The following is a 13,755-nucleotide window of genomic DNA, read 5'->3' as shown; positions in this document are numbered from 1 at the left end:
CGGGGTGGCTCCCGGATTCACGCACGGATGGAGGCCAAAACCGGGTCGGGGGCCTGCTTTCCTGGGATTTGGCCACGAGACGGGTTCGTGCGTGATTCGAACTGGCCGTACGTGAAGAAAGCACCACGAATCGACTGGCATATACTCGACCGACCACGCGAGTTCAGTATTCACGCCTCCGCCTCTGACCACGCAGCCACTAGCCCGACTCCAAAACCCTAATAACTCGACATGGATCTCCCCAACGAGCTCCTCGACCAAGTCCTCGGGCACGTCCCTCCGCGGCAGCTCGCCGCCTGCCGCTGCGTCTGCAAGAGCTGGCGGGCCGTCGTAGATGGCCGCGGGCTGCTGCGCGCCTACCTTGCGCCGCGCCCACTGCGTGGCATCTTCATCAATTTCTTCCACAAGCAGGGCCACAGCTTCTTCTCCCGTGACGCGCAGCCGCAGACGACCCCCTGCATTCCCATCAGCAGCAGCATGGTCCGCGTCCTGGATCATCAGAATGGCCTCGTCCTCTACACATGTGGGGACGCGATACATGCGTGCAACCCCGCGACGCGGCGGTGGGCGACGGTGCCTCCGCCGCCCGTACCCTTTTTCCGCAACCACACGTACCTCATGTTCGACCCAACGGTGTCGTTGCACTACGACGTGCTATGCTTCCCCAACGTGCCTGAAAGGCCGGCGCCACCGTATCAGTCTCCCAAGAGACATTGCAAGGAGGGATCATCATGGGCGAGAGTGTACACCTTTAGGGATTTTGAGAAATTGCCGCCGTCTTTGAAATCGGAATATCGGGACGAGGTGAACACATTGGGGTCCGTGGAATGGCCACCGCACCTATACGCAGTGCAAGTGTTCTCGTCAAGAACTGGCCAGTGGCAGGAGAGGCACTTCATTCGACAAGGCAACGCGGCAGTGACAGTGGCAGACGTTTGGTCGGACCCACATGCGCGGCATGGACCGAGGGCCCTTCGACGTAATGCTGTGTACTGGCGGGGAGCATTCTATCTCCATTGCTATGTTTCTTCATCGTGAGGTATCATGCTTGTTATCTAAAAACGTGTTTACTCGTGTCTTTAGCTTATGTGTTTAATTTAACTGCTTCTTACCGGATGCCTCTTTCTCTAATATTACTTATTAGGTTGTCATTGCAAGATGGAAAGTATGCAGTGATCAAAACCCCAGCATTCGACCAGAAATCCAATGGGTATTTTGGAAAATCCAAGCAGAGGGTCTACTACACCGCTGTCAGCGGGTACCAAATTTCGGTATGGGTATTACAAGAGGCATCAGAGACATGTCAAACCCTAGAGTGGGCGCTAAGGCATCAAAATGACCTTGAGCATGATTTTCAGCGACACTATAACCGACACCTTATAGGAGCTGAGATTGGCAAGTCTTGGACATTGGATCCCTGTATGGAAGAATCAAGTGACAATGAAGACAATGGATGGGACTCTAGTGATGACAGCGTCATTGATGCAGGAGAAGAAGGGACCAACGGTAATGAGGGTTATAAAAATTGCTACTATGCAATGGATTTTTTGGGCTATCACCCTGACAGGGAAATTGTTTTCCTGGGCGGCCATTATAGCGGGTTTGCTTACTACTTAGGTGCCTCCAAATTGCATTACTTGGGCTCACTTTATCCAAATAGCGGGCTACGCCATCGATCTCTCGCCGCGCCTACCCTCGGGTCATTCATCTATACACCTTGCGTTGAGGATCTGCTTCCCGCTTACAACGATCCATGATGAAAATGTATTTTATTTAAGAGAAAAGTATATTTTTCGTCCCTCAACTCTTGGTGAAGTCTAGATTTGGTTCCTCAACTCCGAAACCGGACAACTTGCACCCCCAACTAACGAAACCGGACAAGGTTTGTCCCTGGTCTCGATTTTGACCGGTTTTGGTGCTGACTGACCTCGGTTTTGACCGGTGCCGACTAAAATTCGCGTAATTTTTTCATATCCGTGAACTTTTTAAAATTCACATACTCTTTTCAAATCCACATAGTTTTTCAAGGTCGTGCAATTTTTTCAAAAATAAACATACCTTTTTCAAATCTGTGAACTATTTTGAAATTTGTGTACTTTTCCAAATCCATGATTTTTTTAATTTGCGTAATTTTCTCAAATCAGTGTATTTTTTCAACTTCGTGTAATTTTATCGAATCCAAGTATTTTTTTTCAAATCCATCTATTTTTAAAATTCACGTACTTGTTTCAAATCCGCATACTTTTTAAAGTTCGTGTATTTTTTTCAAATCCGTGTTCCTTTCAATCCATGAACTTTGTTTGAAATTCACATACTTGTTTCAAGTTGACATAAATTTTCAAATCCACACATTTTTTTCTAATTCGCGAAGATATTCAAATCCGCATACGTTTTCAATTTCACATAAAATTTTCAAACCCAAAAAAATATACGTGAATAGGAATAAGTATGCCAATTTTTAAAAATTACATGAATTTAAAAAAAACCACAGGAACTTTAAAGAAGTATGTGGATTTAAAAAAAAGTACGTGAACTTGGAAAAAGTACGCAGATTTGGAAAAGTACACAAATTTTTAAAAAGTTCACGTATTTGAAAAAAATACCCGAATTTGAAAACATTAAACGGACTTGGAAAAGGTATGCGAATTTGAGTCGGCACGGTCAAAACCGGGTTGGGACAGCACCAAAACCGGTCAAAACCGTGACCAGGGATGAATCTTGGCCGGTTTCAGTAGTTAAGGGCGCAAGTTGTCCGGTTTTAAAGTTGAGGGACCAAATCTAGACTTCGCCAAGAATTAAGGGATGAAAAGTATACTTTTCTCTTTATTTAATCTGTTTGTGTGTCGGCAGATAGAAGCTAGGTGTTGTACATGGGAGGATCGATCGATATCCATGAGCAAAATACTATACATTGGATGAGAAGAATCTACTCTGTTTGGACACAATTTTTCGGTTTTTGTTTATAGCATAGTATATTGTTACAGTTACTTTCTGATTTTCTTTTTTCCAAACGTTTTGCAATGCCTTGTGTTGTTACCTTCTACTCTTTTGGTTATAGCAGCAACTCTTTTGGTTATAGCAGCACCGGCTGGTGGAGCGCCAGATCAACGGCGAGCGCGCGAGCAAGGAGACCATGGCAACCACGGCTACGGTGAACCCTAACTTCGTCGCGGAGCAGCGTGCGATTTATGAGGCCATCTGCGCTCAAGCCGCTGCTCGCTAGGAAGCAGCCACCACGGAGGCGCGACTGAAGGTGATCGCGGACGAGAACAAGCCAGGTCGCCAGCTGCGCCTCCTACGCGCCGCCGCCGAACTATCAGGCAGCCTGGTGGGACGACGACAGAGCGGGCACCATCATTTCCATCATGGATCTCACGTCCACCGACGACAGAAAAGGCGTAGACTGCTCTGAGGATGAGTAGGGTACGGGAGGCGGCAGGGCGTTGTGTCCCATGTGGGTCAGTCTGTCTCCCCTGCTCTACTCTTTCTCGTCGAGACCGCAGCTTCACTTCATTGGTCTTATCGTCGGTGCTCATGAAGATGGCGGATGGAGGACGACAAGGACTTGGGCGCCGGACGCTACAGTATGATAGGTTTAGGGTCGGGTCAGAACGGTTCTTTTTTGTTTTAAATGTTCGAAATCCAATGAAAACCCGTTGTGTTTGCATGAATGTCGTCTGGTCTATATAAAGTCCAATGTGTTTGCACGAATTTCGTCCGATTGGTTCATAAAGTAGTTGAAATATATGCATGTCACGTAGGATGGTCGCCTTCCGCATCTGTGTCTGCGGACTAGTCCCACCGCGTCCGCGGACGGATGCGGGAGAAAATATGTGGGTCAACGTTGGAGATGCCCTTAGTTCTAGCTAAGCTATGGTGTGTTAGGTTATTTTTTGCGCTAATTCAACACTCTAGGGCGCCTTTGCGGGACCCCGCTCTGCATCCCTATTGCTGCTCTCTCTTTCTCTCTCTCTTGCATGCATGCGGGACGCCGCTATGCACCCTATTGCTCTCTCTCTCCCTCTCTCTCCCTCCCTCTCTTCCTCTACCTAGCAGCATCTCAATGTTTCCAATTTAAGTACGTGGACATGAAAAATACGATTCTTGCAAATAAAATAGGGGAAATGATAGCGATCAGCCGGCGGATAAACAGTTAAAACATCGGACTTCCTCGAGCAAACGACGCTTGTCCTCACAAGTCCCACCAAAACCGCTTGTCCTTTTCAACCATATCTCCTCGTTGCACATCCACAAGTCATATCCCTTTCCTTTCTAGTACCATCGGCATCACTCCTTCCTCACATCACCCGGCCTCATCTGAACTGCCGAACTAGTTGCCCTGGTTGTACGGGAGCAGGCTGCGGCGCATCCATGTTGCAAATCGTGGCTACAAAGATCGCGGCTGCAAGGGATTCCAAAAGGTATTGTAGCAGGGGCGAGGCTCTAACACTGAACCGTCAGCGCGCACTCGCCTCAAATCACTTTCAGGCGAGGCATGACTCTGCAACAGCGGGAGCGATGGCGTTGCTGCATGGCGCATGCAATGGCGGCAATGTTTCTGCACATCATTTCAACTGCAAATTTTTCCGCAAAAGAAATGAAGCTAGAATTTCTTTTATTGCAACACAACCTATGTTGCAAAAAAAATCTCACAACACAACCTATATTGCAAAAATATACTCCCTTCGTAAACTAATATAAAAGCGTTTAGATTATTACTTTAATAATTTAAACATTCTTATATTAGTTTACACACAACCTATGTTGCAAAAAAAATCTCACAACACAACCTATATTGCAAAAATATACTTCCTTCATAAACTAATATAAAAGCGTTTAGATTATTACTTTAATAATCTAAATATTCTTATATTAGTTTACAGAAGGAGTATTCCATAACACGACCTCTATTGCAAATATTTCTGTAACAAGATATTTGTTGCAAAGTAAAAGCATTTGGCCACTAGATTGTGTCATGCCTGACGGCTCACAAGGCGGCGTATCTTTAAAAAAATGTCGACATGTAACAGTCCCCGTAAAATAGAGCATAAACGGTTATGAAATACTCCCTCCATCCCATAATTTAAGACATTTTTGCAAACTATTGTAGAGGCAGTATAGTAATAAAATGCTTACAAGTTGAATATATATACATGACAACAAGATTTGGAGGATCGCTTGGAGCGCCCATAGAAACATTGCAGATGTTGGGACTCGCACCAATAGTTTAGGTAAGAAAAAAAAAACAATACATAGGTAAGAAGCACAGAGGGATACGAAGACAGGTCTATATACAATTGTACAGTCAACCGTCACAAAGCATTGTCTAGAAGGTGAATACAAAAGTTTTGCATTCATGTTCCCAACTACTCAAGCAGGGTCTACTGAAACAAAGTTCATGAGCGCAGCAGCAACAAAGCAAAGTCATTCAGCGCAGGGTGCAGGTGCAGGTGGGCATGAAGCCGAGTCTCAGAAATCTGGGCCTTGCTGGAAGAACTCGAGGTCTGGGTGAGTGCTTCCACCTGGATGCCTTGGACGCCTGCGTGAACAGAAAATGAGGAGGTTGGCATCAGCTGTTCATCAAGTAGAAATAATCATGGCACCTTCAATTATACTACTATGACTTCCATGACGTATTGACATATGTATTATACTGAATGTTGCACCGGATGCAAGTTAGCATGACAAAAAATGAACTATAAGAATGGTTTGTTTCTTCCTTGAGATAGAAGACCTTTCTAAAGCGTTATAAATAAAGTACAATAATAGGCCATCTTGAGCCTTGCCAGTTGCCAAGCATAAAGTGGGTCTATCAAACATGTTAAGAATAACCAACTTACCTCACAAAGCGAGATGGTTCAAATCCTGGAACATCTGGCGGGCCGATTGGATCGTAACGGCCGCCAGGTGGAACACTCCTGTTATGAAATATTGATTCCGTTTACGACAGCAGCAGAGATGACAAAACAAATACTTCAATTAAATAGGAGAACTGAACATACCCAGGACCACCAAAAGCAGCAGGAAAAGGATTTGAAGGAAAGAAGCGTGGATCATTTGGGCCTGTAGTAATCAAATAGGTTGTAAGTTAGAGACAGTACAGAGGTACAAATGTAAAGAGATTCAATAGGTATTCAGTTGACAACATATTACCAACGTGCATACTACCACCCGGCCCACCACTGCGAACAATAAGACACATGGTTAATTATGTGTGGAAGTACTGATCTGTCGATGTTTTTACATGTACATGATGGTAGGAGACAGACCTGTGAGGGTAGAAGCCTGCACCAGGAGCAGGGAAGGTGTCATCATGACCAAACGGAGCTACTGGAGGATATATCAGGCTGTACCACAATACATAAAAGGAAATATTAGCCCCGTTATCAATATCCTATAACCGATTCACTAATAGCCTATTTATCCTATAAGAGCGCTAGGGAGTGCAAATTTTGGTAAAACCAAACATAAGTTCACATGAACTCCTTCACTAGTTTGTGCACTTGTAAATTCAGAAAAATTCTCAGGAAATTCATAGTACTATAAAATGGTAATTCAGGCACATGTTTCAAAAAAAAATCATATGCATGATGTAGCAAAATGACAGGAGTATAAGTTATACAACAAAAAAACGTTATGAGTTTTGCTTCGGTACTCCCCCCCTTCTAATCTGCATCGAAATCCGTAAACTTTCCTTGGGGGGTGAAACGAAGCAAAATTCTCTTATATTTTTTTTACGTATAAAGAACAAATATGATCATAATTTCTATCGAGATTTTGTATATATGCCTAAACTAACATTTTGTAGTGCCATAATGTTTTTGAGAATTTCGAGAATGTTGGAATCTATAAACTCACAAGGGGGTACATATGGACATGAGTTCACTGTCATCTTAATCAAATTTTTGGGAGAATATATATATATATATATATATATATATATATATATAGGAAAATGGTTGTGTACTCCTGGGAGTACGTACTCCCGCTCCTAATATACCACATAGATGAATCTTTTATACCTCTTTATTATTTTTAATATACTTCACTAGGAATTATTAGATACCCCAAAATGAGTTTCATGAAAAAATTCATGTGAGTCTACATATTTTTAAATGTTTACATATATACTGACGTGTTTGTACATGAAAAAGGTATATTACAAAAAGTACGTCGCAGATGATATTTTTTCAACAAAACTCGTATTGGGGTAACTTAGAATATTTAATGAAGTATATTGAGAATGATAAAGAGGTATAATTAATGCGTATATGAGGTATATATATATATATATATATATATATATGCTTGTACTTAAAATTATGAAGTTGTACTAAAATTAGATGGCAATAGAATATGTGCAAGGACGTGCATGCTCATCAAAATTGAACAAGGCCAGATGATATCAAGACCGAAGGTATGGACCAAGACATTCAGCTTGTGATTGAGGCGGTGTAGGCTTGAAAGAAGGCAGCAAAAAACTAGAAAAGACTAACCAGTGGCTAAGCCTTAGCGCACTGTGTCTTCTCTTTTCTGTCATGATATCCTACTATTTCTAGAAACCCAAATACATTTAGATTCTAATTATATTGGACAGGACACAATAAAAATAACTACAGAGTACAAAAAAAAGTAATAAAGGAGTGACACACAAAAGAAGAAGAGGAAATACAAATGGTTGTTCTCATACCCAGCAGGTTCAGCAGTCCTTGTATCCCGCAGAACATTTTCAGAACTGGAAGGAGAAGTGCCACATGTTAGAGAATTACTAGCAAATGGAGTCAGCTACAACAGAAAAGCTTTGAAAGTAAAATTCTAGGCAAAGGAGGAAAACCATCAGAACATAACCAAAAAAGCCCAAATTTCCGAAACAATGATATTGTTTCATTCGTACAAAGCAAAAAAATGCAACATGGAAGTATTTACAGAGGGCGATATACTAGATTTTCTGTTCGCAAGAAGATAAACAGAACTACCTGTTTATTGATGAACTGCTCTCAACATCAGGCTTCTGAGCAGCAGCAGCAGCAGCAGCAGCCTTACCATCCAATTCAACTAATAAGCTTGAGTAAAGGGTGTTAATGAAGCCCGGAAAATTCTTGTACATATCCTTATAATTCTTCGGCTGTTCTTCAGAGAAGAAATCCTTCACACTATATACGAGGAACCAGAGTCAAAAACTCACGACTATAAACTGGAAGATCCACATTTGAGCAGAACTATTCAACAGAAGGCCAGCCAACAGAGCAGCCACCCAAAATATTTTACATAATGATAAACTAAAACACGACAGAATTGTCCTGTTGGCTGTACTGGGTCTTGCTTAACAAAGAAATTAGAAATGGATGCAATATTACTTACTGCACCTTGTATCAAACCGTGGATACATATCCATAGCTTGTGCAGAAAATCATACTCAATTGAACAAAATACATTTCTAGACTAAGGTATTTATAGCACACTAACATGTTAGCAGAAATCATAAACGGACCCTGCAAGTCCAGCTCGTCCTTACTTGTTACATCATTTATACTGTTCAGTTTATAGCAACATCATTTCTATAATGCTAGTTAATACAAGTGAAGCTACTTAACAAAAGAATGTGTTTCGTACTGACTACCACTGTTCATGTGCATACAACAAAGCACAAAAAACCATCGGAGTAATCTTACATATAAAAAAATCTCCACACGCGTAAAAAAAAGAACATGGAAACAGGCGTTGAGTTAAAATGGCATGGCTTACAATTCATGTTATTATTTTACCAAATATTTTAGTTAGTCCAGGTGGAAAGGATGGTGACAGAGTAAATGGGCCATCACCACAAACTGAAATACGTATAGTAGCAAAGCAAATTTACAATTTAGCCCCACTTAGTAACCAAATAGTGGGAAGGTGAACAAATCATCACTACCAACTGAAATATTAATTGGAGTGAAGATTAGCACATAACATACATGTCTTAGATCACGAACCATATTTCATGAAGCAAGTAACATGTGTTCCAGTAAGTTATTACATTGCTCTGGCATAGTCTAATGCTGCTAGTGTCCATTGTGTTCTAGTAATGTTATAACAATAAGCAAATCACATGGAACCTAAGAATGTCTAAATAATAATAACAAGTAAGACTGGAACATACTTTATCTGGACATTGCAGGGTTCCTTGTGTTGTGCCTCAAGATCCAGCGCATCAATAGCAAGGAAGTCATCAATCACTAGACATTTCACTAAAATGCGCTTCTTCTTGCCCCCCTCCTCCTTGGAGTACAGAAAGGCATAGCAATTGTCCATAGTGTTCCACCCATCAATTCCCACCTCCTCGTCAACTAGAATTAAGCAAAATAAAAACATTAGTTATATAATGAAAGGCTGGCAATTACAATACAAGTCAGAACTCTGCAGTCTGCACAGGAGTCACTTTCCTCTTTCACCTCACAACAAAATCTAACTAAATTCCCATGAGTGAACCAATTACAGACTTTAAACTCCCACTGGAACTTACACTTGGTATATTCCAGCCAGAATGACTGGTAAATTAGTTCCACAATACAAGCAGGAATAAGAAGCCACGTGTTGCATTCCTTTAATGACTGGAATATTCCAGCTCCCCACGACTGGCAACAACTATTTAGCTTAAAGCTAAGTTTCCAAATTTAGATGTCTATTCCTGCCTATTAAGATAAGTTTGACTAGAAAACAATCCTAATTTTATCTCTCCTACTTAAAAAATATACTTATCTCTGTCTTACGTCATCTTTTCGTCCAACTCCCCTCACCTCACCCTACCTACCTCTCTCCCCATTCCACCTCGGTTTTATTGATTTTTTTTCCCACCGGTTTTCCTTGAATACCGACTCAACTTCCCCGTGCCTTATTGGCTTACCAGATAAAATCATGTTTCTTTGGTAAGTCAATAATGTTAAGTTGGCCAGCCTATCAAGCATGGAGTCTTCTCCCTTAATTAGAGTCCAAATGATTAAGCAACTTTGCTAGAAAAGACGAATATTGCTGTTACTTTTCAGTAATTAGGGTTATGTCCGTTTAGAGATCTTATTAGAGTTTGAATAGATTAACCAGTTTGTAGGTCAAGTCTTGTCTACAATATAAAGGGGCCAACCCCTCTCACTAAAGCAGATAAGAACATTGTTGTTACAAGGTTCAGTCACACATGCAAATACTAACTCTGAAATAGGAATTTCACTCAACTGGATGGATTGAACTGCTAACTTTAGATCAGAACATATAAACGCAAACAACAGTACAAGAAGCGGTAAGCTGATTCAGAATTCCAAAGTGTTTTATTACTACCAGAGAAGATCAAACCATAGACCATAGATTTAGGGAAGGGACTGAAAGGATCCGAGTGAATTTACAGAAACAATTAAGCTGTTAACATTTTGATTGACTCAGGGACAAATTTCCCAAGTCAGCCAATTACGCCTGAAGCAGCACAAACTGCTACTGGTTCAGGACCTTGCACCATTAACACCTGAATATAAACGAATTATAGTTCTACATCCATCCACCCGGGAACTCAACCCGAAAGTCATCATCACAGATGCAACAGGAGCCCTAAACATGGGGTCCGTCAAATCCTAACAAGTAGGCGATAGTACGGTCACACTTAAATCATATACGTAACCCTAGGGGCTAGGGCTAAGGGCGTAAAGCGGAACGCACCTGCGGGAAGGGGGTCGGTGAGCGCGGCAGGGCCGACGGCGCAGAGCGAGTATCCCGCGGCGAGGAACGCGGCGTTTGCGGCGAACGCCACGCCGTCGTGGGCGCCGCGGAAGACGGGGCGCGCGGCCTTCACGACCGCCATCGCGGCCGCGTCTGTCACCATCGTAACGCTGTGGAGGGGTGAGAGGCGGTAGCGGAGGCGTCGTCGGTCAGCGCACTCGGTCGGGGAAGCGGCGAGGCGGTGGTCGCGGGGTTTCGGGGTTTCTGGAGAACTTTATTTATGGACGAACTGCTCTCAGCGTCAGGCTTCTTGGGCAGCAAACTGAGCAAAACGGAAAGCACGAGAAGCCGAGGGACGGAGGCGGAGACATGGATCGGGGGCCACAGCACGGACGGCTGGGCCACAAGCCGAGGGTTAGAGTAGTTGGGCCATGGATTTTGGGAGCTTCCTATTGCGCGCCTTCAGCGCCGCGCAAGGGAACGGGCGCCCGCAGCAGCCGCTGGATGGGCCGGCCCACAACCGCGCAAGGCGCAACGCGAAACGCGAAAAAAAGACCGCCAAAAATACCACGCCACTGGGATTCGTACTCGCGACCTCGAGCTTCGATACGTAAGACTACTTAGGCTGGCGCCACAGTGTGAGTAAGGCTGGTAACAGTGGAAGTAATTTAGCAAGTAACATAATATTCTCTCCGTTTCTAAGTATTTGTCTTTCTAGACATTTTATATGGACTACCACATACGGATGTATGTAGACATATTTTAGAGTGTAGATTTACTTATTTTGCTCCGTATGTAGTCACTTGTTGAAATATCTAAAAAGACAAATATTTAGAAACGGAGGGAGTACATCCCAAGAAAAATTTGCTTATGTGGCATGTACTTAATGAGGAGAGAGGTGTTTGGAGTAACATAATATGTTACCGTAAAATAACGCATCTCAAGACAAAATGAGTCTACATCTTAATAAATGATGTCTTGCATGATACCACATACTCCCTCCGTTCTTTGATATAAGGAGTATAGATTTTTGAGAAAAAAAATCTGAAATATAAGGTGTCTTGCGTTGCACCAATCATTTGGATATATTTTTTAGAGATTTGATTACATTTACTTACATTAGGCAAGATTCTCTATTTTCTCATGTCAATTAGTCAGGTGTAACCTCGCCCAAAACTTGTGAAATTTTCACTCCACGTGTGTTCTTTAATTTCCATGCCAAAAACTATATACCCTATATTTAGGAATAGAGGGAGTATATGTTACTCTCCATTATGAAGATAGTAATAGACTAGTAACACATACTCCCCACTATGACTAGCATAACATCACTAGTAACATCACGCTTTTTTAGATAATTTTGCTTATGTGGCACATATTTAATGATGAGAGAGGTGATGGTGGTAACTTAGCTAGTTACTGTAACATCACACATACCAAGACAATATGAGTTTATAGGCTAATAAATGAACCATAACATGACAACACAAATATGTTACTATCCACTATAGAGGTACTAATATAACCTAGTAAAATATGATGTTACTAGTCTAAGTTACTCACCATTGTGACTAGTCTTACAATGAGAGTAACATAGATAGTAACATCACACATATCTAGATAAAATAGATGATGTGGCAAGCAATAAATGAAGAAAGAGAGGCATGTAGTAACGTAGCTAGTTACTACTAGTATGAGTAACATCACACATATCAAGGCAAGATGAGTCTATAGCATAATAAATGAAGTATTGCATGTTACCACACATATGTTACTCCCCACTATAAAGGTAGTAACATAGAGTAGTAACATACCCAGAACATGGGCATGTTACTACTCTATGTTACTGCCCATTGTGGCTAGTCTAAAGGCTAACCACTGAAACAACTTAATGCTTGTGAACATTGACAGCGCGAAGTCTTTAAAGCATAGTAACTAGACGCGCAATTTATTGCGCATCACACTATAGTGTTTATATTTTCTAAATATTGGAAACATGTTCACATATTACCAATAAAGTTCATGAGCATGCAAAAAAAAGGTTCACCAAAATCGAAAAAGTTTATCGAATTTGAAAAAAAATCATCAATTTGAAAAAGTTCATCTAATTTGGAAAAGGTTCATTGATTTTTTTTAAAGTTCATTGATTTGAAAAAGGTTCATCAATTTTGAGAAAAAGTTCATCAATTTTGAGAAAAAGTTCAAAAAATTGTAAAAGGCTCATCAAATTTGAAAATAAGTTCCTAAATTTTGAAAAAGGTCATCAATTTGAAAAAAAAACATGAGTTTCGTAAAATTCAGTTGAAGGATTTAGAAAAGAAGTTCATCTATTTGAAGAAAACAATTACGAATGTGGAAAAAGAAAGTAGAAAATGATAGAGAAAAAATGAAAAAAGGGGAAAAGAGGAATATAGAAATCGATGAAAACATAACATGCATCTTATCGCAACTCTTGTGGTGGTCCAGTTGGTTACACGTCTATATGTGGTGACCCGCAACGCTGGTTCGAATCACGGATCACACACCATTTTTTGCAGTCTATCATGTGTATATGCTGGTGCATGCGCCGGTTAGGAATTGCCCATGGATTTGCTGTATGAGTTGGCCAGACGGGCCTGTTTTGAGGCATAAGAAGGCTTTTTAATCTTATTTTGGGTTACGTGGGCTATTCATTCACCCACAAAAAAGTGGGTTATTCGGGTCATTGGCCAAGGAAACCTGAATTTACATCGAAAACCAGAACAAAAAAAAACGATGTGAACAGAAACTGAACCGAAAAACAAAAAGGCCGATCACCTGACAAGTCAGTCAAATCTAGTCGGTTCGGATTCGGTTTTCGGTTTATAGGACCCAAATGGGCAGTGCGGGCAACATCGTCCTTACGGCACATCTAGTGGCGGGCGTTCATCGAACAGACGACCCAAATGCCCACGGACATATCCGCAAACATCTAGTCGGGCGGACGTCATCCAACCCTATCCCTCAAAACATGGCTCTTTTTAAAAAACATATATATTATTCCAATGCATCAAGAATCCTAAATAGTACAATTCATGAAAAGTCCAAAGATAA

General features: G+C 41.7%; 2 protein-coding genes across 2 annotated transcripts; one reads left to right on the top strand and one right to left on the bottom strand.

Annotated features, from left to right (window-relative positions):
• The first annotated feature begins 231 nt into the window (after positions 1–231).
• Positions 232–1,757, top strand: LOC147984546 (uncharacterized). The gene is made up of 2 exons (XM_087539774.1): positions 232–1,028; positions 1,133–1,757. The coding sequence occupies exons 1-2, from the start codon at positions 232–234 to the stop codon at positions 1,755–1,757; spliced, it is 1,422 nt and encodes a 473-aa protein (XP_087395900.1).
• A 3,515-nt stretch (positions 1,758–5,272) lies between these two features.
• Positions 5,273–11,016, bottom strand: LOC125536726 (proteasome inhibitor-like protein). The gene is made up of 9 exons (XM_048699969.2): positions 10,684–11,016; positions 9,143–9,329; positions 7,977–8,153; positions 7,691–7,735; positions 6,270–6,347; positions 6,154–6,182; positions 6,003–6,063; positions 5,841–5,918; positions 5,273–5,539 (listed from the first exon to the last, which is right to left on the bottom strand). The coding sequence occupies exons 1-9, from the start codon at positions 10,844–10,846 to the stop codon at positions 5,470–5,472; spliced, it is 888 nt and encodes a 295-aa protein (XP_048555926.2). The 5' UTR covers positions 10,847–11,016; the 3' UTR covers positions 5,273–5,469.
• Between the last annotated feature and the right edge of the window lie 2,739 nt (positions 11,017–13,755).

This window comes from Triticum urartu, chromosome 2A (assembly GCF_056163025.1).
Source record: "Triticum urartu cultivar PI428250 chromosome 2A, HENAU_Tu73, whole genome shotgun sequence".
Classification (NCBI taxonomy): Eukaryota; Viridiplantae; Streptophyta; class Magnoliopsida; order Poales; family Poaceae; genus Triticum; species Triticum urartu.
This window is presented reverse-complemented; position numbering and strand designations above follow the sequence as displayed.

Bases quoted from the DNA above. Each gene is read 5' to 3' on its own strand.
- LOC147984546 (XM_087539774.1), top strand. From the start codon at position 232: ATGGATCTCCCCAACGAGCTCCTCGACCAAGTCCTCGGGCACGTCCCT. The intron at 1,029-1,132 runs TTCATCGTGAGG...TCTTTCTCTAAT, and splicing joins TATCTCCATTGCTATGTTTC to ATTACTTATTAGGTTGTCAT.
- LOC125536726 (XM_048699969.2), bottom strand. From the start codon at position 10,846: ATGGTGACAGACGCGGCCGCGATGGCGGTCGTGAAGGCCGCGCGCCCC. The intron at 6,064-6,153 runs GTAATATGTTGT...TGATTACTACAG, and splicing joins GGGTGGTAGTATGCACGTTG to GCCCAAATGATCCACGCTTC. The intron at 5,540-5,840 runs GTAAGTTGGTTA...CTGTTCACGCAG, and splicing joins GAACCATCTCGCTTTGTGAG to GCGTCCAAGGCATCCAGGTG.